We start from the raw sequence: 24,630 nt of genomic DNA, 5'->3' as shown, positions 1-24,630 counted from the left end.
AAACTTTTTAAAATTGGGAATTGCTATAAACAAAGAAGAAGCTGAATTCTATTTTTTGTATACACACCCATATCTAGATGTATACAGTGGAATATGCAAGTTCATTTAAACAAAAACACAAATGTCCTCAACAAAACAAATACCCTCAATTCCTAAGACTCACTTAGTCTGACAAAAGTCATATGTAGTAAAAAAAAAAAAAAAGAAGAAAGAAAAAAAGGGGCAGGTAAAACAGGAAGAGTCAACAACGTTACTTCATTAGATTAAATAGCCTCACAATTGAAAAAATTTCAATGCATGAAAATTTATAGCCCAAATTTAAAGTTTTACAAATTCTTACAGTATTCCCTTGAAACACTACAACAAATGAAAACAAGACCCACTTTAAATAAACTGTCCTTTTAACTAAAAAGATTTAGATCTAAAAACTTTAGTTCTTATGGATAACATGAAAAATTCAACTGAATTGAGAGATTACTTGAAATAAAATTATGTCCAAGGTATGTTATTAAATTCTTAATGTGTATGCTGCTTGATGTGGCAAAATCTTGCAGGCAATAGCATTAATGATCTATTTTAGTGTGTTTTTTGATACTAAAATGACAAGGTTAGCATTTTTTTTTGAATAGCCAGTTGAAAAACAATTTTTCATGATTGCCTCTAAGCACTTTGCACCCCCAATTCATAATTTAAAAGACCTATAAAAAATGATCATGAAGAAAAACCAGAGCAATCTGGTTATTTCAAGAATGAAGGGGGCAAAAGGCTACCTTAATGAATCTGCATGGGACCATTCAGTTTCACCAACCATGTAGTTATGTAAAAACTGCAAAGCTAAATGTTAATAATGCTCATGAACAGTGCAAGAAAGCTCTGAAAGCACAATTCTCAGAAAAAAAATGTAACTGAAAACAAATGGAAGAAGTATTTTCAAATTACACAATAAGTGTATGTGAACAAGTATAAAACTATCAATTAACCAAAATTCTAGGAATTCAAGTTGGGAAATAGTATCAACATAGAGATAAAAAACAAAGTTAACATGTTCACATTTTTTTTTTAAAAGTGCAAAACAACAATTCCACTGAAATTCTTTGCAACTGATACAAATATAGTAACAAATTCTGATGAGACACTTTAATGTTCCAGAAGGAATTAAGATATTCAGAAACTCTAAATTTGCAATACTGAATATATAACAACTTTCCTCAACTTAAATGATTGCTCATCTACTTTCTTGGTTTTAATTCTTTCAAAAAAAGAAAGATTAACATTTCTTTATAATTTTCTGGGGTTAAAAAACAAAAATATAAACACTGGTAATTCAGAAATACATTCTTAAAGATCCTAATATAGTGGTTATACAGACTGAAATTAGCTACTAACTTTTACCTTATACCCACTGAAATGTGTAGAGGGAAAATCTATTCGTATTCAACATCTGTAAAAAGTACATTAAAAAATAATTCCAGTTGTAACTAGATGATCTCTATGGTACCGAAGAGCTAATTCTCAAAATCCAAATCTATGTAGAGCAACCTACTCATTCCAAGGATAAGGTAATGGAGGTTCACATACATTACATAACGTGCCCAAGATCTTTCCACATTTTAAAATAAGAGTATTTCACCACCTTCCAGCTTTAAAACTTCAATGAGTTAGTCAACAACTACTAAATATAAAAACGCCTTAAAAATATTTTGTGAGGTATATGCTAGATTTATTAATGGCTATTGACCTTTCAGAAATTAGTATTTCAAACTTACACTTAGTTCGTTAAGTATGTGGTTCAAATTGATCCAATTTATTTCTAAACAGAAAATGGTTAACAGTTTAAGGCACTCATTATTAAGCACATAGCTGACACTTCAATTAATTGATCAACAGTTGATGAAAGTAGATATAATTTGCTTTATAAAGTCATAGCATAATTTGGAAATGTGAGGCATGGATAAATATGCAACAAATCTCAGAAAACTGCAGAGAATTTTCTAATGAGAACCAAAGGTCATGGCTTTGTCTAACATGCATAACAGCAAATGATTCCAGAACCAAACTGGTTAAACCAATCTTCCAGTTTATCTTTAAGACGGTGTAGAAAGAGACCCAGGACTGGTTGTTTTAACTCAGAAATCACATACACTCAATGATGACAGATGAATTCCTGGAAACATTTCTATAGCATGTACACATAGCCAGTGTCTAAATTTTGAGTGCTATCTAGTGTGATTTAAGTGGAACACTACACATATTTTTCAAAATGCATACACTGCAGTAACTCTGAGTTATCAGTAATACATCACTCACAAAAATTTCAGCATTTGAGCACAGGACAAAATGAATACTTTACCAAGAACTGCCGGCACATTTCAGACAGAAGCCAAAACATGCAGCAAAAAGGGAAAAGGCACTAACAGAAATTGAGGAGAGAAGAGTAAATTACAGCTCCATAACTTGTAGTGTAATTATGGTTGGCTTCTTAAAACTATTAAAAGTGATCACTAAGTATTCAGTGAACTACACGAGACAATGTAAATATATTACCTGTATACATCACAAACTCCTAATTACAAAATGCCAATTGACAACAGATTTTACATATACCTCCCAATCAAATTTATTGTATACTAATAAATGTAAAAATCGTATTTGTGGATGCTAATGAATGAAAAGCACATTGTCTTAATTTTACAATGTAAATTCATCATAATTCAATATTAAGTCTCTAGATCTCAGAAAATTTTTTGTTTTTTAGTATTATATATTCATACCTGCCATTGCAGCTGAAATCATGTGTACCTGGGTAGAATCAGGATCAAATACACCATTCAACTTCTCCTTGCAGTTTGAATAAGCAGCAAAGTATATTGCTCTAAAATAAAGATTTACATTTTATCAATAAGCTCGTTACTTAATTCTTAAGATTTAAATGACACATAAATTGCTCTTTGTAATTTCAGAGTACAGAAATCTAAAAATAAAGTCTTAGCTACATTCCCATGTAAGATCAGGTTAATTTACACATTTTCCCCATTAAGACCCTGAAGTACTTTCTGTATTGACTCATTAAGAAAAAGACAAGCTCAAATGTAAAATTCCTCAAATGTAAAGCAACCTCAGACACCCCCCCACCCCACCCCAATACTTTGACAGCAACTAACTGTAACAAAAAATATTTGTATAAAATTTTGAAAGCATATGAATAAGGCTGAAAGGCTGCTGTAATGCTAAGACTTAAATACACTTGAGTTAAGGAAATACGGCATAAGCACTTATTTTTTTGGTGGAGAGAAATCTAGAACTGACCCAACTGATCAAAGTATACGTTAAACAATTTTGAGATACTGTGGTATATTCTAACCTATACTATACAGAGAGTAGTTCACAGTATCATTAAACAGACAAGACAATTCCAAACGAAATTAGCCTCTTCAGGTCAGGTGATATTTTCCAACATTTGTAAACATTCCATTAAATTTGTAAATATCTCCCATTAACATACTGACTATGACTTTATGCATCCCAGCCACCTCCTCATTGTTTAGCTTTCCAGGCACTGAATTAGTTGCTTGTTGTTTCAAATACCCTGTTATTTCCCAACAATCCTGATTATCTGGTCCAAAGGGACAGAGCAGACAAACAAGTACAAATGGGGAGTCTCATTGTTGTGCCTTTTTAAAGGTGACTTAAAAATGGGGACGTTAATTTAAAATGAAACAACTGCTTCATGAAAAAGGAAAAAAACTAGGATACATTTAATGATGCCAAATTGTGAAAAGTAATAATGCATTACTAGAAATCAGTAAGGCAAAAAGACATCCTAATGAGAAAGAGGGCAGGGAATATATATACACAGGTAATTCACAGAAGAGATATACAAATAACTACGAGGAGGATGTGATTGCACCAAAAATTAAACAAGTGTATATTAAAACAGTGAAAAACCACGTTCAATCTATTTGGCAAGTATTAAAAGGCATGGATAGAAGCCAACACGGGTAATACATGGATAAAAGGCAACTAATTCACTATTTGAGAATAAAAATAAGAGATGCCTTTTCAAAAGGTAGTTGAGCAATATTTATTAATTTTAAATGTACGTCTGCCCTTTTATCTATAAATTCTACTTTTAGGTAACTATCCTAAAGAAATATACTTGTTTTAAGTATGCAAAGATGAAGGTACCACTAAGTTCACAAAAATCATTGTTTTTAACAGTAAAAATCTGGAAATTAATCTAAAGGCTTATCAGTAAGGGAATGCTTATTAATGATGGGATAGTCATACTATGAATTTTTAAAAAAACTACACATTTTCATGGAAAAAGCTTCAAGACAAATTGGGTGAAATGTTTAATACAATTTAATTCATGTAAATGATAATAGGTGTACATATTATACATTTTATGTATATGATAGGTCAGAAAAATTAATGAAAGACTGTACACCAAAGTGTTTAATGCCAGTTTTCTATGGCGAGAAGAGTGTGTGAGGGGAGGTGCACTGGGTGAGAGAGGTGAGGTGTTTAAGGTGGAATGTCAAGCTTTAAACTATACATTTTTTTGGTCTTTACAATAAAGATGAAATTTTGGATAATTTTTTTTTAAAGAGAAAAAATAGGCCATAAAAAGTTGAAATGCAATAAATAATGAGACATGGATCTGGCACAGATCCATGTTTGGACACAGATCTGGCTATGCATTTTCATGCTGAAATGGGGACTCTGGAGTGTTCTATCACGGAAGAAGTCAATCTAAGATAAAAATGTATCAGAGAAAAATGACAACTTAATGTATTAAGGCCTTTGGGCTTCTTTAATAATGAACGAAACCATTCTATCGGTTTAGCTTGTCCCCTAAACCAAAGAATAGGATTAGTTCCCACTTGTTCCTTTAGTTGGTTCTTTGCCTTTTGCACCGGGTACAGCAAGGACTTCACGGTGACCTCACTGTGAGATCCTGTGCCCCTCCACACGCTGCAACCTGCCCATCCTTTTACTGATACCCGTTTGTTACACCGCAGTGCTTTATCCTTACCACCTTGACTTCAGCATCTCCCTTCATTAAACTCGAAACAAGGAAGACGGTTGCATTTTGCTTAACTTAATTTTTGTTTACCTGGAAGGGGCCACCCCCACTAAATTGGGGCCTAATCCTCTAAACAAGGAACGAGGCCCTTCTTTTTCCAAGATCATCCTGAAAGAGAAAAATATTATTTAGAAAGAAATGTCCTTCAAAGTCTAGTACTTTATTTGCATAGCAAACTTAAGCGTCTAAATCACATGTTTATACTACGTAATGCTGCACTGATCAATTTTCTTTACTTACGAAAACCTAGTTTTCTTGACACAGCATCAATTATGGAAGATTGATAATAGATTTACTAGTGATAATAAAAAGAACTCCATTTAGATGTTTCCTAAAAGTTTTAAAGATATAATAACAGATTTCTACATTTATTTTCATATTGTCATGCTACTCTTCCATCTTCTTCATTTCATTCTTTTTACTAGCAAATTCAATTCCCAATTAGATGTTAATGGAACCAAATCCATAGATCAATATGTGTTATGGAATTCTTTTCTAGTACTTCTTGGGAACTGGTAAGAGGTCACAAAATGTAGTATTATTCCAAAAAAAATAAAAAATGTTGAGAACGCACACACACACACACACTCTCTCTCCCCCAATCCCAATCCCAATCAGAAATGTAGTTCCCTCAGTATTTGATGTCCTTTATTTGACATGGGACAAATCTCTCAGTACTGCAGCATTATCTCATCTAACCATTCCAGTGAAATGCAATGGCAAAATCTAAAAACCTTTAGGGTACTAAAATGTTGGCCGGTTACCATTGCTCTCTCTACTCAGTTAGCATTTACTATATTGAATAGCTAACTATATAAAGATTAAGCAGAGTAAGAAGAAAGGGTAAGGCCCCTTTCTTCTTACTCTGCTTAATCTTTATATAAATCTTTTGTTTCAATATAATTCTTTTGAAAAATCTGCCTCCCAGTCGTGGAAAAAAAGAATTATATTGAAACAAAAGATTTAACAGACCATATTAATTAGCAAGTACTATATAAGCTAGATACATATGCCCAGTAGGGAAAGAAACAGATGCATGTCTAAGTCATGGAAGGCTTTCTGAGGGTGAGTTATTAAGTTTTGGAGGTGAGGAGAAACAGAGATTGAGGAAGAGTTGGTATTTTAATTTAGAGTTAACAGACTAGGCCAGTGGTTCTCAAGCATCTATATGCTTAAGAATGATTTCTTAAAAGGCAATTTGGCATAATGGTTTATTAAGGGTCTGAGTTGTGGGACCAGACTTCTCAATATGAAGCCCAATTTTGGTAACTGAATAGCTGTGAGAACATAAAGTAATAACTTTTCACTTATCCTTATTTTCATCAGCAGTAAACAGAGAAAAACAGTACTCTTCTTTCAGTTACTGTGAGGAATCAATAAATTAATACATGAAAAGCTTAAAAGAGTACTTAGCTCACAGTAAGCACTTGATAAATCTTAATATTATTTTTATTACTGAAGCATTTGTTTAAAACGCAGATTTCTCTGATCCCACCCTCAAAGTATAGGTATAGGAGAATGCTCAGCAATTTGGGTTTTCACTATGCATCCAGATGACTGACACAGGTGATAAAGAAACCACTTTTGATAAAACTAGATTAGACAGAAGCAGAGTTAAGAATGACAAATTATAGAGCACATTTTAAAGATTCAGTGTTTACTAGCCCTTTCTGTATTATAAGTCCCTTTGAGAAATTAAGGAAGGTAAGTGTCCTTTTAAAAAATACAAATTTGCAAACACAATTTTGCATACAATTTCATCTAATTTATAGACCTCTGGAAGCTCACCCAATGAGCCACATAAGAAACTAAGAGAGCCTGGAGGGAATTCCTAAAGTTTCTGGTTAAGAAGCCGTGAAACACTTCAAACCCACCACGATGGCTACAATAAAAAAGACATAGTAAAACAAGGGTTGGCGAGGATGTGCAGAAATTGGAAATCTCATGTATTGGTCTTGGGCACGTAAAATGATGTAGCCACTTGGGGCAACAGTTTGGCAGCTCCTCAAAATGTTAAATATAAAGTTACTTACTATATGATCCGGCAATTCCATTCCTAGTATATTCCCGAGAGAAATGAAAAAATTATGTCCTTATAGTGGCATTATTCATAACACCCAAAAAGTGGAAACGACTCAAATGTCCATCAACCAATGAGTAGATAAACACTGAAATATTTGGCAATAAAAAGATACCTGTTACAACATGGATGAACCTTGAAAACATGTCAAGTGAAAGAAACCAGTCACAAAAAAATATTGTATAATTTCATTTACATAAAATGTCCAGAACAGGTAAATTTGTAGTGACAAAAAGTAGTTGCCTAGGGCTGGGGGGAGGGTAAGACGGAAGAGAGAAAATGGGTGACGGCTGAGTAAGGGTTTCTTTTTGTGGTGATAAGGAAAGTGTTCTCAATTTAGAAAATGGTGATGGTCACAACTCCGTGAATATATTAAAAACAATTGAATTGTACACGTTAAATGGGTGAACTTTATGGTATGTGAATTATATCTCTATAAAGATGTTGGAAAAAGAAAAAAAGCAGCAGTAGTAGCCATGAAATCGACTGATTAGGACAAAGTCCCTGAGTAGGGAAAAAATGGAAATGAGAGGGAAGAGATGCTAGGGCCAGAGAATGCAGACTGGGAAGTCACCTGTACACTGATAGGGGAAACATGTTAAATTAACTCTTATATAAGAGGGCCTGAAAAATTGAAAAATTAAAGCTGAGCCCAGAGGGTCCTACAGTTCCTCTGAGGAAAGTCAGAGAAGGCAAAAACCACTGAAAACATAAATAAAAAATATAAATATAAAAAATACATAAGTATAAAAATACATATAAATAAAAAAATATAGTATTGTCACAAAAGTCAAAGGACGAACTTTAAGAAGAGAGTGGCAATAAATGTTAAAATCATGATATTAAAATACTCTATTATTAATCAGATATTTATATATAACTATGGCCTTTTAATCCAAAATTGTTAACTATTTTCTTCGACCTATTTATGTACTTAGTCAGTTTGAAAAAAGACTGATAAAATCTTTTGGTAGAGAAGATAAACACAGAGTATGAGTTTATTTGCTACTACAAAATAAACACTATTGAACTAAGTTCAAACATATTATGTCCCAAGTGAGATAGCTGATAAGGCAGACACATGAAGCATTCAGTTACATACCGAAGTTTAAACATGTAAAACCTAATTTCAATAGATTTGACATTTCAAATCCAACTTGTAACATAATAAAGTATGGTAAAATGTAAAAAAAAAAACAAAAAACAAAACACCTTTTTCAAACCATCAAGAAATGTCAAAACAAACACTGAATCATATTTTAAAATCAGTAGAACTCCGCTTTAAATCTCAGTTATAAATCTGTCATATAAAAATCAAAGACTGTCATTAATTGGATGTACTTACTTGTGTGAGTACTTGGAAAATTAAAGACACACACAAAAAGAGTTATTAGCATTTAACAGTATCACATTTCAAAAATAAATGAATTCATAGTTTAAAATACTTATAGTAGGCTTTTATGACATAAATCCATTGGACAAATGTAAAAAGTATTCCAAATACACAATTTGAAAATAATATTACATTTTATTCAGCTGTTTGTCTCCATTAGGGATTATTGTTGCTAATGAACATAATTTGGAATAACTGTCATTAAGTTTGTAAAAGAAAAAAAACACCACCTTTTAAAATATGGCAGAATAGAAACAAATATATGAGCATCATTAAAGTAAATGGACTAAAAAAAATTCGTGAATATGTGCTCTCACTTTAGGCAATGGAGGGGTCCAGGAGACACCACTCGGTTGACACTGGCTCCAGCCATGGTGTTCAGCTGAACTTCAGAGATATAAAGCGTCAGAGAAGATGATTGCAGCCGTGTTTTTACAACTTCCAGAGGACATGTCAGAATAGCTCCCACTGTACCACCACATCTACAAAAACAGAGAAAGGAACAAAACTTAATTCGTCAGAACACACGCACAGTGCTGTAAAACAGGTGGGCCATTGGGGCTTTGCCAAGGTACTAAAATGTAACATTTTAATTTCAGAAGAGGAAATAATTTTTTAAATGTTTCATTTCTTTGACTGCATACAAATAGCTTTGGTAGCTAGAAAAGAACTGAGCTTAATTATCATCCTCGCGAGAATTAGAATTAGCTGAAGAAGACAAAGTAATATTCAAATCTCCTACCCTTTCTTACACAGCTACTAAAGGATGTGTTCCACAAATTAAGGGACTGAATTAAGAAAGAGGAGGGAATATAGCAAATCATTATGTAAACTGAATTCAATGTTATATGTCAATGACATCTCAATAAAACGGGGGGGGAGGTGGGGGGGGTGGTGGTGAGGGGGAGGGAACTGAAAGCAAAAGGGAACAGAATAACCCAGGAAAGAGAGAAAGGAGTCCCAAGATGGTAGTGAAATGTCAGGCTTTTTAGAAAATAACCAGTCCAGATACCGTTTCCCCCAAAATAACACCTAGCTGGACAATCAGCTCTAATGTGTCTTTTGGAGCAAAAATTAATGTAAGACCGGGTATTATATTAATTTTTGCTCCAAAAGACGCATTAGAGCTGATTGTCCGGCTAGGTCTTATTTTCGGGGAAACATGGTAGGATTAGGATGACGGAGTTCAGAGGGATAAAGATCTCCAGGAAAAGAAGACAATACATTTGACCATATGAAAATAAATATTCAAGTATAAATCCTCACATAACTAAACAAACATTTTAAAATATGGGGCAATTATTAACTCCGGGGGAAGAATGAAGTTATTCAATAAAGAAAAAAACTGTGATATAACTAACTGTCCTGAGAGGACGGAAAGGGGGAAATAGGGACGAGTATAATATAACTAAAGCCTCATCTATCAGAAAAGGATGATGAAAATCCCAAAGGAAAAAACTAAGACCAGTAGAAAGTTCCTACCTGGGAGATGTGGGGAGGGGAACTGGGGGAGGCTGGGTTTTATTACGTTTCAGTAGCTTTTTTACCTTTGGCATACATTTTTAATTTATCAAAATTTTAGCAGTATTTAAAAATAATAGTAGGGGTTTTTAACTGCAGAATGTGGTTAATGTTTCTGGGACCCACTGGACCCCATGAAAAAATGATGTGTATAATACACAAATGTCGGACCCAGAACTTCAAAATCTAGAATCTTGACCACTTCTCACTATTTCCACCCTGGTCTAAGCCACTATACCTTTTATTATTATTAAATTTATTGTGGTGACACTGTTTAATAACATAATTTTCAGGTCTACAAGACACGAATTCGCTTATCTGTGTACTCTATCTGTGTACTCTATCGTGCGGAGGCAACTGTACTGAGGTTGGTGCAGTAACCTCCCCGTTAGTGTCTCCTGCTTCTGCCCTTGCCCCGCCCGTCACCAATCTATCTTCAATACAGCAGGTGAGGAAACAAAAGTTCTGCAAGGGAAAATGACTCGCTCCACGTCGACAGCCAGTTACTTAAAGAACAAACCCTATCTCCTGATTCTTAGTCCCTTTTTAGTGGCTTTCAAATCTTTGACTTCAATCCATGAGAGATATTTTACATCAAGATGCAGAATAACCACCTGCACAAACATACATTTTACAGAACAATATTCATCTGTTATATGCAATGCACTGGTATTTCCTATTCTACTTTTAAAAATATGTTGGTCATAGAACAATCAAATTCATTTCATAATCCACTAATGGGTTGCTATGAAATTTGAAACACTGTTCTGTACTAATTAGATGCAATTTAACCAGGAAGGGTAGGGAAAAATATTTGTTCTTCTGTATTATTACACGTCATATATAGCTTATGGGTAGAGGTATTTTTATGGGCTGGTCAATTTAGTGTGAGATTAAAGCAGTGTGCTATTTAACAGCTGGGGGCTGGGTCAGTGCATTCTCAGCTTCACAATTAAATGGATGTGAGCACAACTAAATATATTAAACATATACTGCTGGTCTCATTTATGAATCTATAAGATGTGGGCAGCACAATTATTCTCTCAAGCCAAGCAAGTCATAAAACAATGAATGCAAAAGACTAGAAATTATTTTTAAAACATTCTGTATAAAAATATTAACATTTAAAATTATTTTAGTCTTTCTTATTCCACTCCCCCACAAAGAAAGATTTTTAGCAATAAACACTGATTTAAATATTTTATTATTTATAATAATCAAATTCCTCACAAACATCAATTTGCATAGCCAATATAATGCTTTAAAAAATTATCAAGACAGATAATGTAGAATGTACTGAGGCTGTGAAGAATCCAGGATCAAGAAGGGGAAGAATCTGGAGTCTAGAAGGCCATGTAGAAGATACTGTCATGTCCAACCACAAAGACATTATGCTAAATGAAATAAGCCAGACACAGAAAGAAAACACTACATGATCTTCCTTTTATGTGACACCTTTAAAAAAGTCAAATACCCAGGAGCAGAGTGGACGGGTGGTTACCACCTGTGGAGGTGGAGGCAACGGGGAGGTGCTGGCCAAAGGGTACAGCACTGGCAGTTACAAAGACGAAGAAGTCTAAAGTTCTCCTGTACAGAGGACTATCAGGAATAATACTGGACTGAACACCGGAAATTTGTAAAAGCAGATTTCAGGTACTCTCATCACAAAAAAATGGTAACTGTGAGAAGACATGCTACATAGTAATCATCACTTCGTTATGTATATCATCCTGTCCTACACCTTAAATATATACAATTTTTTTTAAAAAAAAGGCCAAATGAAGAAGCTCCTGTAATCACCTAGGTAGGAGGTATTGAAGGCTAACAATCACCAGTTGGAACAGAGATAAAGGGATACAGAGGCTTTCTGATAACCAACTATCCTCACGTATCACTGGTTCCACTTTCTAAACTTCTTTTCTATTTCCCCTCACAATCCCCACTACAAGTGCCTTAGAGCAGGCCCTCAATTTATTTCTTGTCTTCTGACTGGTCCTGAGTCACTCTGATCCAGTGATACGTTAAAATCAGTTGCAAGGTGTCACTGATGTCACTTGCTACTACTAATAAAGATTATGTTGGAAGTTTTACTATTAAAAGTTGTAATTAATATAAGTTGCCTGTTCCTTTGCTTTAAATGCTTTGATTTGCAAAGAATTCCAAGGTGAGAACAGCCAAGTTTGATAGCAGAAGAGCAAGAGCAAAGTTCATTATCCGGGAATATAAAAAATCTAAAGGGACTGTTTCTAAGGTTAAGAATCTATAAAACTGTTATGTCACCACACGCTTGGTATATCCAGGTTGGAGCACCTAAACTATACATTCTTAGTGAAACTACTTGTATAGGCCAATGTCATACATCTTAAAGATATTAGAAGGCCAATGTTGCTTGGTGAGGGAGGTAATCGTACAACTATGCAGATTTTAGAAAATATTTAAGAATTGTTTAATAATTCTGGCATGCCAAGGGTTCTAACTACTTGGGATCCCTTGAGTAAAGCAATGGCTAAAAGCTACTTAGAATGGAGTTTGTTTTTTTTTGAAACCAGGTACAATGTAACCAAGAGACTGGTTACAGAAACAAAACAATCTGTGTAAATAGGTCTTATAAGCAAGAGGAGGCCCCTGGGGGCCTCAAAGTGCTCTCTCCCACCCAGGTTAGAGCAACACAGGAATGAGAAGTTTGGAGGGGGGAGGGTGACAAGGACAAGAAAGGAAACAGAAACTGTTCATTAAATAAAAGTATGAATAGCAAGCAGATCACTTTCTGCCACAAATAATCATCAATACATAAGTCAGGTGTGCACAAACACAAAACCGCATCAGTGGGACAGCCTCAAGCTGCAGAACAGTCTCCTTGGTTTTAAAGGACTTTCACTAGCTACACCAAGGCAGAGGAACCCAAGGCGACCCAGAATTCAGCTAAGGAAAAGGTAGGTAGGTCACGGAAAAGAACTGTGGTTGTTAGACATATATCCTTGGTTTTAACCTTCTAAGACTCTATTGAGTAGGACATTTGTTTTTAATAGGCAAGGTAATTTATAAAAGGACAAAACCTATTTTGATTGGGTCCACAATACTGGTGTGTGTGTGTGTGTGTGTGTAGGCACATGTGCATACATGTAAATATATATAACAGGTTCTTTAGAAATGTAGTTTTGTTAACTTTAAGCAAACCTATTGTCAGACAACTTCAGTGCTTACCTTTGTAAACCAAAATGAATAGATTGAAATATTTTGTCATTTTTCTGCCTGTAGGTAACACTGTAATTTCCTAATTACAGTGCATTAGTCAAATTAAGAGATATTACTAAGGAAGAGATCCATTAAAATGTTAGCCAAGGAGTTTTTCAATCTCAAAGCATGTAGCCCATCTCTGAAATTCTGTAAAAACCATTTAGGAAGTCTTACCAAAATTGTTTGTTCAGTAGTGTATTTGTTGAGGTATTTTCTCTGAAGCTTTAATGGTTGGGTAAAAAAACAATACAATTTCTTGAAACAGTGAATGAAGGGCATACTCTATATATTTGACAGACTACCTTATGAGAAGTCAGATAGATACAAGTATTTTTGAAGGTTCAGGCAGTATTTCTGATGCAGGGGGAAAAATTAACAGGCAAGGCATTTTGAATGGCAAGGCAAAATCAAAATACCAATAATATTGAAAAAAATGTTAACCAACTTAGATAAACATGAAACACAGAACAAAACCATTTCATACAGCCCAAGATGTAATTATATAGTCTTTCAGGAAAAACAGTAAGATATCAGACCGAGGACCAAAATTCACTATAGAAACAAAATATACTGAGGATCCCTAGTAGGTTTAGAAAATTTCCCCCAACAAACTATTGCTTTGTTTCTTTGGTTCCCCTTGTGCAGCAAATCTCGAAGTTCTATCTGTCATCAATAACTGCTCTCCCACTCCGATCAGACCTTTGGTCCCTGGCTCTGCCTTGAAAACCATCAAAGGTCTCCAACTGTTAAATTCAAAGATTAACAACTCTCAGACATCACCATAATTGACAGTAACCTGACAGTAGATCACCCCCTATTTCCTAAATGACTTTTAGAACACATTTTCTTGGTCACTCTAAGGCCAGTTTGCTGGTTCTTTCTTTTCTACAGACTTCTTTTGTTGAAGTCTCCAGAGGCTAATCTTTGACACTCTCTTCTCTATAGTCACTCCCTTGGTGATCTCATCTAGGCTCATGGTACCATCTATGTTCCAATAATTATGAAATGTGCATCTCTAGTCCAGACCTCTTTCTTTCCTGGACTCGAGACTAATATATCCAGCTACCTAAACAAACAACTGGCTTCTTGACCTCGTTCTCAAACTTCCCATGTCTAAAATGGAACTACTGCTCTTTCCCGACCTCAAACCTGTTCCATCTGCAACCTCGCGCATCTCAGTTAACAGCAATCCCTCCTTCCAATTGCCCATCTCAAAACCCTGGAGTTCTTCTCGACTCTTCTTCACACTCTATAATCCAACACATCACAACCTGCTATAAATGACCATTACCTCTCATTTTGATTACTGCTATAGCCAAATCATCTCCCTACTTCTGCCCTCACCCTACGCATAGTCTATTCTAAACATAGTGGCCAGATGACCAGAGCCAGCCTTTTAAACGGCTGCAATGACTCCTCCCATTTCAGAAATACACAGTCATTTAATGGCCTAAGAAGGCTCTACTACTCTGCCTACAGGTGTTTTATTACAGTGCTCCCACCCTAGGATCTTTTCACCGCCTGTTTTCTCCAAACAGTTAACTCTCTCCCCTCCACGTCTTTGCTCAAAAGGAACCTGTCTCAGTAAGACTCATCACCATCCCCGTTTGGTGCACTCCCATTATTCCCCTTTATCCTGCTCCACTTTTCCATTTTTTTCCATAGCACTGACCACCTTCTAATTAATATGATTCAGTCCTTTTCAGATAATTGTGAATATTCTTCATTACTACATTAAAACTGACAAGTGGTAGGTACTTACGGAATCTGAACAATAACCAAACTTTTCACATTGTTACATTAAAATCTATTCATCTGTTTTCCATTCTGAATATTTTACCTATGCATGACTCTGGTCATTTGAAAAATATTGGTTCACTGGGTTATACAGATCTTCCAAATGTTGATACATGTACTACACAATATAAAAAAATTACATTCCTGTGAATCCAAGATTTCAAAAATTCTAACTTTTGCTTGAAAACTCAAATTTTACCATAAGGCAACAAATGTTATCAGTGGTTTTCCCTGAAGCAACGGGCTCACTTCCTTCATTTTTTGAGAAAACGTATGCCACATAGTCTGAATAGTCAGTCTATCGATTGTTCTTTCAAGTAAGAATGGTTCTTGTGAAAAAGAGGCTAGTTCAGTTGAGACTGAAGCAACTGCAGAACTACTTTGGTATGCAGAAGTAATTTATTCATATTTCCCATTTTGTCACACGGAATATGAAATAAAGATGAGTACGAAAGGGTCAAGATTTAGTAAAATTAATAATTTTATTGCTGTAAGAACATTCATAAATGAAACTGGTTTTTTAAATTCCAAGTGCCAATGACTATTATTAGCACGTTCTGGGGACACTGCCTTGATGCATACTAGCTCAGGCATCAGCAGTTTTACTCATTGCTGCCTTTGTACCACCAGTACAAATGTCAGCGAAAAGGCAAACCACGTCTTAGTATTTCTATGAAAACAGTTTTAACCTCTCAGACCACCGAAAGGGTCTTGGGAACTCTCAGGGCTCCAGGATCCACACTGCTGTGCTATACTAATCCACTTATAGGAAAATAGTTTCTTTGAGAATATTCTACATCAGGGTAAGCAACTCCCCTTAGTCTTGTAATCTACTGGTAAGAATGAAAGAATGCATTTTCACAAGGAAAAAAAAAAGAAGGAAAAGAAAAGGTGGTGAAAATAATGGAAATAAGGCCAGTAAAAATATAGACAGTAAAGTAGACAACATTATTAATCTATCCATTCATTACTTCAGTAAGGAAACTCCCACTTGGGTGTCAAATATGTTGATTCCGCAAAAAGTTTTGTTATATTTATTAAATTACTTCACCCGCTTCCTTGTAAAATCAGGGCAGAAGTAGAATACTTAAAAGTATAATAATGTTGTGTTTCCAATATCTGAAACATGATCTTTACCATTCTTCCTAGTTCTAGTGTTTCTTTAAGATAAGCCAGGTTTTATATTGAAATGACTCATGCAACCACATATAAATGTAAAATCAAGATGAAATGCCAAGGAAGGGACTTTACAAGGCTGAGCACCTATCTTGTGTCAGGCCTGACATACCAGTACTTCCTTTAATATACTCTAACCTGCACATGCTGGTTCTTTGGGGAGCGGGGCTCCAAAATCTATTTGTTTACATGCTGCAAAAACTCTCCACTCCTGTTTTTAAAGAAAAAGCTAACCAGAAGAGCCTTTACACGTATTAATAACAAAGTGACTCATGATACTAATCGGAACTGGGAAGTTAGTGCAATCAAGCTAACATTTCAAATAAATGTGTCCTACTTTTAAGAAAATGATACGTGAATCTTGAACGCAGAGTCATAGAAATGTTAGAGCAGAGTCATAGAAATGTTAGAACCGAGAGAAGGGCCTCAGAGATCATAGCATAACTTCCTTACTTTACAGAGGAAGCAATATACCATTTGTCCATTTCTCACTCAAATTAAAACGGCCAGAAGTAGATGTGCAGTCTCCTAACTTTCAGGCATCTCTGCGATCTGATTACAACAGGGAATCCAATTATTTGCATACCGAGGTATCTTCACAGAAACATGTCCATGGCTAACAGGTTTGTTTTTTTTTTTTTTAATGATTTAATTTGCCAAGATTATTGGTAAATGTATTAGCAATGTGGGAAGCAAGCTTTACCGAAACTGAGTCTCACAGATTAAAAAAATATGTATTTTTGATGTCAGAACAGTGGTTGGCCCCTAAACTGGTGTGCAATAAATGTTTGTTGAATGAATGTGCCAAGGAAAGTAATGCCATCATTGATGATAGAGTCGATATGTTCAACTCAAGACACTGAATAGAACTGCATATATATTACCTTAATATTCTTTAAAAGGTCGATTTAAAAACATACTGTGTGGCCTGAGAGAATGCGACTTTATATGGCCATATAGGTAGAGAGTAGAGCCTCAGCATAATTCTTCATAGCCATGTTTGATAAGATTATGATCCTAAATAACTCCTGAACTTAAAATTGTTAGGATTCTCCAAATAATTTGGAAGTAACAAACCTTTAGTAGGAGACTCAACTGGCTCAACAAAATGTCTGTAGCACTTAGGATGGCATTCTAACACTTCAGGCTTAGTCCTAACCTTGCTCACACACTACCGCCGAGGTATGTGACCTCTCCCTACCGCACACTTTCTCCTTTAACCAAAGGAAAAGCAGCGGGTGTGGCAGAGGGTTGATTTTCATGAAAAGAATCTGACCTCAAAGGCTTTGCCACTTTGCACCGCATCTCGCAACCTGGGAAAGCTTGGGAAGGCAATTTTCCAAAAGCTAGAAACCTACAGCTACTGCGGGAGAAAGAATACCAATGCCTATCTGGTGCCGGAAACCCCTCAAGGACCCACCCTGGCAGAGCAGGGCCCGGAAATCTGCCCGTGTCTGCAGCGGAGCCCGAGCGACATGAGGCCCCGTAGCCCGCGCAGCAAGAAGGGAAGGAGGAGGCCCCGGCGCCCATTTTGTCCTCTGCCTCCGCACTTCCCGCCCCGTCCACCCCTTGGCTAACCAACCTACGTGAGGCCTGCAGCTACACTCCTCCCCACGAGTCCGCATCCTAGACACCCGCTAGGCCGCCACGCGTGGCCTGGGCTCGCAGTGGCACCTGGGGCCCGCGTTGATCCCACCCCGCCCCCCACTCCCCAGCCCGCAGATCAGGCCCTAGCCTCGCTCCAGCTCCGCAGGCCCAAAGCCTCACGTCCTTCCTCGGCTTCATCCTCCCAAGGCTCCCCACCTGGGCCTCAGCACCCTCTTCCCCCAACCTCGCGGGCCGGAGGCCCAGTGCCCCTTCCCGCCGGGGCCTCACTCCTCTCGCCTGCATCCCAGTCCACGGCCCTCAGCCCAGCCCCCTTAGACCCATTCTGCACGCCCCCCCTGTACCGTACCCCCCGGCAAACAGATGCACCAGCGTGTCCCTCTGGCTCATTCTCTCTCCCGCATGTCCTCCGGGCGCTGAAGCGGGACGCGGATCTGGCCGCCCACAACGGCCGGCGGTTTCGGTTCCGGACCGGAGCCGCACAGCGCCCCCGGGGCGGCGAGGGCAGCTGGCGGAGACGCGGCTGGAAAAGGTAACTGGCTCGGCCCTCCCCGCGGCCCGCAGCCGCGCCGCCTCCAGTTCCAGCTCAGCGCTCACGACCAGAGCCGGAGAACGGCGCGGCTGCAGAGGGAGGGTGCGTGCAGGGGCGTGAATATTCGGCTGACCTCCCCCGCCTCATAAACAGAAGCTCCTATTGGTCTGCGCTGCGTGACGTCACGGGGCCGACATGGCTCTTTCACGTGATCGCTAAGGGGTTTCTCAATGAAAGGGGCCGAGAGGCGGGGCCGGAGCGCGTGCGGGGAGGGTAGTAGGTCACTGTGCCCTCGCACCTACTCCGCGGGTGGTGAAGGCGGCACGCCTTCTGCCTGGGCTCGCGTGGGCGCACCGTTGGAGACCCCACGCTCGCGCCCCGACTAGGTGAGAAACCGCCTGGATTCGTTGTAGGCAAGCAGAGAGGGGGCGCTAAGTCTCTGTTTCACTTAAAAAAAAAAATCATTTCATTAGAGCAATTTTTAGGTTTACAACAAAATTGAGAGGATGGTACAGAGATTTCCCATTTACCCCTTGTTTGGTTTACTTTCTAAAAATTAGATTTACGACCCGCATTTCTTCTCGGTATCTACCTCAGAGTAACAGTCCAACAACGCGTGAAAAGGCCCCTACAAGGATACTCATGCAGGATGACAGACAGTGTTTATAAACAATGTAATAGTGGAAAATTGGCATCACGGAGGAAATGGAGAAATAAAGCATGAAACATCGCTATTATGGAATATTATGCGGTGATGACAAGGGATGAGGTAGATCTGTGTGAAAAAAAATCCCTAAGGGCCTCATAACTAAAACAGGCAATTCAAACATTAAGGTTTATGTTGGAAAGAATCAAGAAAACTGACATTTACTCATTCTTCTAATTAGTAAATGTTTCTTTTGTGTATATATAAGAAGGTCAAAGACTAAGGGACAGAAAATGTTTTATTTCTCCAGAACATGGTGGTTAAATATTTAAAATTTTTGTTAATTAGTAATTATTTTTAAGGTGCGGAAAAGTACCGAGAATAATATAACACAGTCTGTACTCATCACCCACACTGAACAAATGTTGATTTTTTTTTCGGTTTTACAACTTTATTTGACAATCAGCAGGTAGTTCTCCACATTAACTGTAGATTTTTGAAAGGGGTGACAGGTACAGAGGTAACCAAGGTATAGAGCTTATTTGGTGACTCTTCATCCTCATTATGCTTCCTGGACAACCGCACCTGGATGCGGTATGGGACATTCCTTATTCCTTTGGCCCAGACAGCTTTGTTGAGTCTGGTGTCAAAGCGCACATCTGGGGTTCCCATCTCCTTCATGGCAAATTTCCGGATCTCTTTGAGTGCCCGAGGGGCACGCTTCTTGAAACCCACTCCATGGATGCACTTGTGAATGTTGATGGTGTACGCTCTGATGGCAGAACGGCTCTTCTTCTCACCACCCTTCTTTGGGGGAGTCATTCTGCCAAGCCCAAATGATAATATTTCCCACTTCTTTGTTCCGTAACTTTCATTCCACCTGCAAGGCTCTCAACACCCTTTCCCACCCATGTGTGATTATTCAAGGCCCACCTTCCTTTCCTTCCTGGGCTACTTCCTACATGAAGTCCTCCCTGATTGCCTCAGCTCTTTATGCTCTTTACTTCTCCTAAAGTCCTACAAAAAGTACAGACTGCATGGCACTGGCAAGTGTTCACCCACTCCACAGTAAATGCTCATCTGTAAAATGGGCATAAGAGTACCCACCTCACAAGGTAGTTGTGAGGACTAAATGTGTTAAAATGCATAAAGCACCTGTAGCAGTGCTATGTAAGGCCTACCTGTAATAATTAGTAGTAGCATTTTACTGCCTTGTATTCTTAAGAACAAAAATGGCAGGTGATATTTCTTGAGTGCCCGAGGGGCACGCTTCTTGAAACCCACTCCATGGATGCACTTGTGAATGTTGATGGTGTACGCTCTGATGGCGGCACGTTCCAGATGGTGTACGTTCCTGATGGTGTACGTTCCAGGCTCTCATCTAAGCACTTTGCAGCATTCTCTTATTAAGCTCTCACAACTACTCTGTGAAGTAAGTGACATTATCTCCCCAATTTTTCATGAGGAGACTGTAGTGTAAAATAATTACATGACTTGACCAATATTGTCCAGTTTATCCAGAAGGAGCTTGGATTTGAATCCAAGAGTCTGCCTAATTTCAGAGTTTCAGCTGATGAAGTAATAGCTGCCCAATAGAGGGGGGGACATTTGAAGGAAAAAAACAAAAAAGTAGAAATAAAAATTGGCACCTGGCCACACTCCCCTCCAACCATTGCATTAACAATTTGTGGGTAGTTCTTTTTTTTTACAGCAGCTTTATTGAGGTGTCATTCACGTGCATAAAATTCACCTATTTAAAGTGTTCAATTTGGTGGGTTTTAGTATATTCTCATGGTTGTACAACCATCACCACAACGCAATCCCAGAACATTTTTGTCACCCCAAAAGAAATCCCACACGCTGTTAGAAGTCGCTCCCATTCTCCTCTCCTTATCCCCTGGCAACCACTAATCTACTTTCTATTTGTCTGGATTTGCATAATCTGGACTTTTCATATAAATGGAATCATACAGTATGTGACCTTTTGTGTCTGGTTTCTTTATTAAGCATAATGTTTTCAGGGTTCATTCATGTTGTAGCATGTGTCAGCACTTCATTCCTTTTTATGACTGAATAATTTTCCATTGTATAGATGCACCACATTTCTTTTTATCCATTCTCAGTTGATGGCCACGTGGATCGTTTCCACGTTGGAGTTATCAGGAATGATGATGCCATGAGCATTTGTGTACAAGTTTTAGCATGGACATATGTTTTCAATTCTCTTGGGAATATAGAGAGTGGAATTGTTGGGTCCTATGATAACTCTATGTTTAACCCTTTGAGGAACTGCCCTACTGTTTTCCAAAGTGACTGCGCCATTTTAGATGTGTTTCTTTTAAGACAATAGCTATAGTTCCATGTGTTTGACATGGTGAATACTGTAGGAATTACATTTAATGAAGCTTATAAAACTGGTAAGAAAGGAGCTCGAGTTCTCATGTGCAGTTAGCAGTTATTCCCATAATGAGCAACAACAATTCATGATGTGACTGTTTCCCTTGAACTTCTTTTCGATGCCATCATGGAGGTAGACTCTGACCCCTGCACATCCTGGTTGGTCAATCATGGGGCCGCCCCCTTGGGTGCGGTTGCTGCGGTGGTTATTATTGCTGTGATTCCAGGGTTGAGTTGGCTGTCATGCTTGCTGCTCTGTCATCCTACTGCTCTTTTATAACCTTTCTTCCTCATTCCTGTTGACTAAAGCACATATTCAAGTGATTCTTTCAAGACTGGCACAGAGTTTACTTGATCCCTTCTCCCTTACACAAAGAAGGTTTTTCTAGGATGGCATTAGGGCAGGGTGGGTGGGGCTAAGACCATGCTGTGGTGTCAGGCACACCTTCACTTCCTCCAGCCCCCAATTCCTGCTGAGGGTCTTTTGGGAGTTGCAGTGTTTTGTTTTTTTTTAATTTTATTGAATATAGAAAGAGAAACGTGGGGAAGGGGTGCCCACAACTGGATGCGTGCCTCAAAACAAATGAGCTCACTGTGAAGTAGAGGGGATTCCTACTCTATTTCCAGATTGGCACTGACCTTGAATTTTAATTGCTAATGTGCTAAAGAATAGTTCTTAATAGCTATTTGGTGGGGAGTGGAGCACAGGTGGACCACCGATGTCATTGTTCTCCCCACTTAGTCTCTATTCGTCTTATAGGTACACAAAATTCATGTGGGTTTCAAGCCTTGGATTGGCAACATTAGTTTTAAGTGTTTGGATATCTATATATGTAGATATCTATCTATCTATCTATCTATCTATCTATCTATCTATCTATCTATCTATCTATATCTCTGTGTCTTCTTAGCCATTTTAGTGGGAGGTTGGGAGAGATTACTTTATACTTTTTGCTCCAAAAGACGCATTAGAGCTGATGGTCTGGCTAGGTCTTATTTTTGGGGAAACACGGTATAAAGTAATCTTATTTTAATTTTTGCTCCAAAAGACGCATTAGAGCTGATGGTCTGGCTAGGTCTTATTTTCGGGGAAACACGGTAGTCTCTTAGCCAGATGCCATTTTATTTTATTTTTTACTTACTTTACTCTTAATAAAAAGTAATAAATTCAAACAACACAGAGGTGCACAAGGTGGGAAGGAAAGTCCTCTCTTCAACTTCCCTTCCTAAATCCCACTACTCAGAGGACATCATTGGTAAGAGTCGTGTAAATGTCCTTTTGTGTACTCTTATGCCATGATGGCAGTTATCTCAAAGAGCCTCAGACTTATGTAACACACCATGTGCCAGGCATTGTTGTAAGCTCTTTACGTGAATTTAAATGAATCCTTTCTAGAACATAATGAGGAATGTTATACAAAAAACAGAGATACAAAGAGGTTAGAGGATTTGTCAAGGTTATTCAACTAGCAAGAAGCCAAGCTGGGATGGAAACCTAGGGAGTCTGGCTCTAGAATCTGTACTCTCAGTTTTTCATTCTACACCATCTCAGTTGTTTTTTTGGTTGAGAATATCAGCCATAGTTCCTACCCAAAAAAGGGGTAGTGATTTTGGAGGAATTTAAGATGTGGTGCCCAGAGAACAAAATGTTCTCTTACATCTCAGCCCCGGATGGAGTCACAAGGGCAGTTGCTCCGGAATGCAGCTTTGATGTCTCATTGAGCCACCACTCCCATCAGCTACTCTGGGTAACATTTCTAGTCAATGATGGTTAAAGGTTCTTCTGATACATGCGTGATAAGCACAGCTAGCACTAGAGATGGATAAGGAGCTTGTTAGAAATGAATTTTCCCCAGAATGAATGAACAGTTTGCATGTAGGAAACACTATTTCAGAGGGACCAATTCAGGAGTGTGTCCCAGGAGGCTTGGGAAAAAAACCAGAGGACTTTTTCTACCCGCCCAGACAGAAGTATTAGAAGGGTGGCAAGACTTTGCAAACAAATGCATCGATTTTGTTGACATAAGGGTGTAACATTCTTTTTTATTTTATCTGGGTAATGCCTGGGACTTCAACAGTTTGTGGTAGTACAGTCGTACCCTGCTTCCCATTTAAGAACCTATCCAAGGGCCCCACCAAGGTCCCTGCTTTGAAACCCAACTTGTAGGTTGGCATTTAGACCTTGTTTTTAACAGTAATTCTTTATTTTTATTACAAAGTAGTAATGGCAAACACACTACCCAATTCAAAAAATGGGCAAAAGACTTGAAGTGATATTTTCCCAAAGATTTGCAAGTGGCAATCGGTACAGGAAAGATGCTCTCCATCACTAATCTCTAGGGAAACGCAAATTAAAATAGCAGTGAGATACTACTTCACACCCAAGAGGATGGCTATTGTAAAGACAAAACAAAACAAACTAAAACAGAACACACCTCGTGTTGGCCAGGATGTGGAGAAATTGGAACTCTGTGCACGGCTGGTGGGAATGTAAAATGGCACTGCTGCTGTGAAAAACTGGGTGGCGGTTTCTCAAAATCTTAAACGTAGAATTACCATATGATCCAGCAATTCCGCCTCTAGGTATATCCCCCAAAAAATTGAAAGCAGAGACTCAAACAGATACGTTCACGTCCGTGTTCATAGCAGCCCTATTTGCAATAGCCAATAGGTGGAAACACTCCAAGAGTCCATCATCAGCTGAATGGACAAGCAAAATGTGATACATATAATACACACAGTGCAATATTTACTCAGCCTTAAAAAGGAGGGAAATTCTGACACACGCTACAACATGGATGAACTTGGAAGACATTATGTGATATGAAACAAAGCCATCACCAAAGGACAAATATTGAAGAATGCCACTTATATGAGATACCTAGACTAGTCAAACTCATAGAGGAAAAAAACAAAATAGTGGTTGCCAGGGGCTGGAGGAAGGTGGAACTGGAGAGTTAGTGCTGAGTGGGTATGAAATTTCAGTTTGGGGTAATGGAAGTGTTCTGGTGGTGTAGCTGTACAATGAGAATATACTTAATGCCGCTGCATTGTACACTCAGAAATGGTTACAATGGTAAATTTTATGTTACGGATATTTTACCACAGTCAAAACATCATAAAAGCAATGCTCTTGGTTGTCAAAAAGTAAATATATAGT

The 24,630-nt window shown here is 37.9% G+C and overlaps 2 protein-coding genes across 2 annotated transcripts in view; both read right to left on the bottom strand.

Moving 5' to 3' along the window:
• The window catches only part of SLC25A36 (solute carrier family 25 member 36), a 28,827-nt gene extending 10,281 nt beyond the window's left edge, over positions 1–18,546 (bottom strand). The window contains exons 1-4 of the mRNA XM_033132036.1: positions 18,245–18,546; positions 8,877–9,041; positions 5,117–5,194; positions 2,772–2,872 (exon numbers count right to left, since the gene is read on the bottom strand). Coding sequence (XP_032987927.1) covers positions 2,772–2,872; positions 5,117–5,194; positions 8,877–9,041; positions 18,245–18,285 — 385 coding nt within the window. The 5' untranslated portion in view covers positions 18,286–18,546. The remainder of the gene's footprint in view (positions 1–2,771; positions 2,873–5,116; positions 5,195–8,876; positions 9,042–18,244) is intronic.
• A 989-nt stretch (positions 18,547–19,535) lies between these two features.
• LOC117036697 (60S ribosomal protein L31-like) lies at positions 19,536–19,895 on the bottom strand. The gene has a single exon (XM_033131772.1). The coding sequence runs from the start codon at positions 19,893–19,895 to the stop codon at positions 19,536–19,538; it is 360 nt and encodes a 119-aa protein (XP_032987663.1).
• Positions 19,896–24,630: the final 4,735 nt, after the last annotated feature.

Source organism: Rhinolophus ferrumequinum, chromosome 17 (assembly GCF_004115265.2).
Source record: "Rhinolophus ferrumequinum isolate MPI-CBG mRhiFer1 chromosome 17, mRhiFer1_v1.p, whole genome shotgun sequence".
Taxonomy (NCBI): domain Eukaryota; kingdom Metazoa; phylum Chordata; class Mammalia; order Chiroptera; family Rhinolophidae; genus Rhinolophus; species Rhinolophus ferrumequinum.
This window is presented reverse-complemented; position numbering and strand designations above follow the sequence as displayed.

Bases quoted from the DNA above. Each gene is read 5' to 3' on its own strand.
- LOC117036697 (XM_033131772.1), bottom strand. From the start codon at position 19,895: ATGACTCCCCCAAAGAAGGGTGGTGAGAAGAAGAGCCGTTCTGCCATC.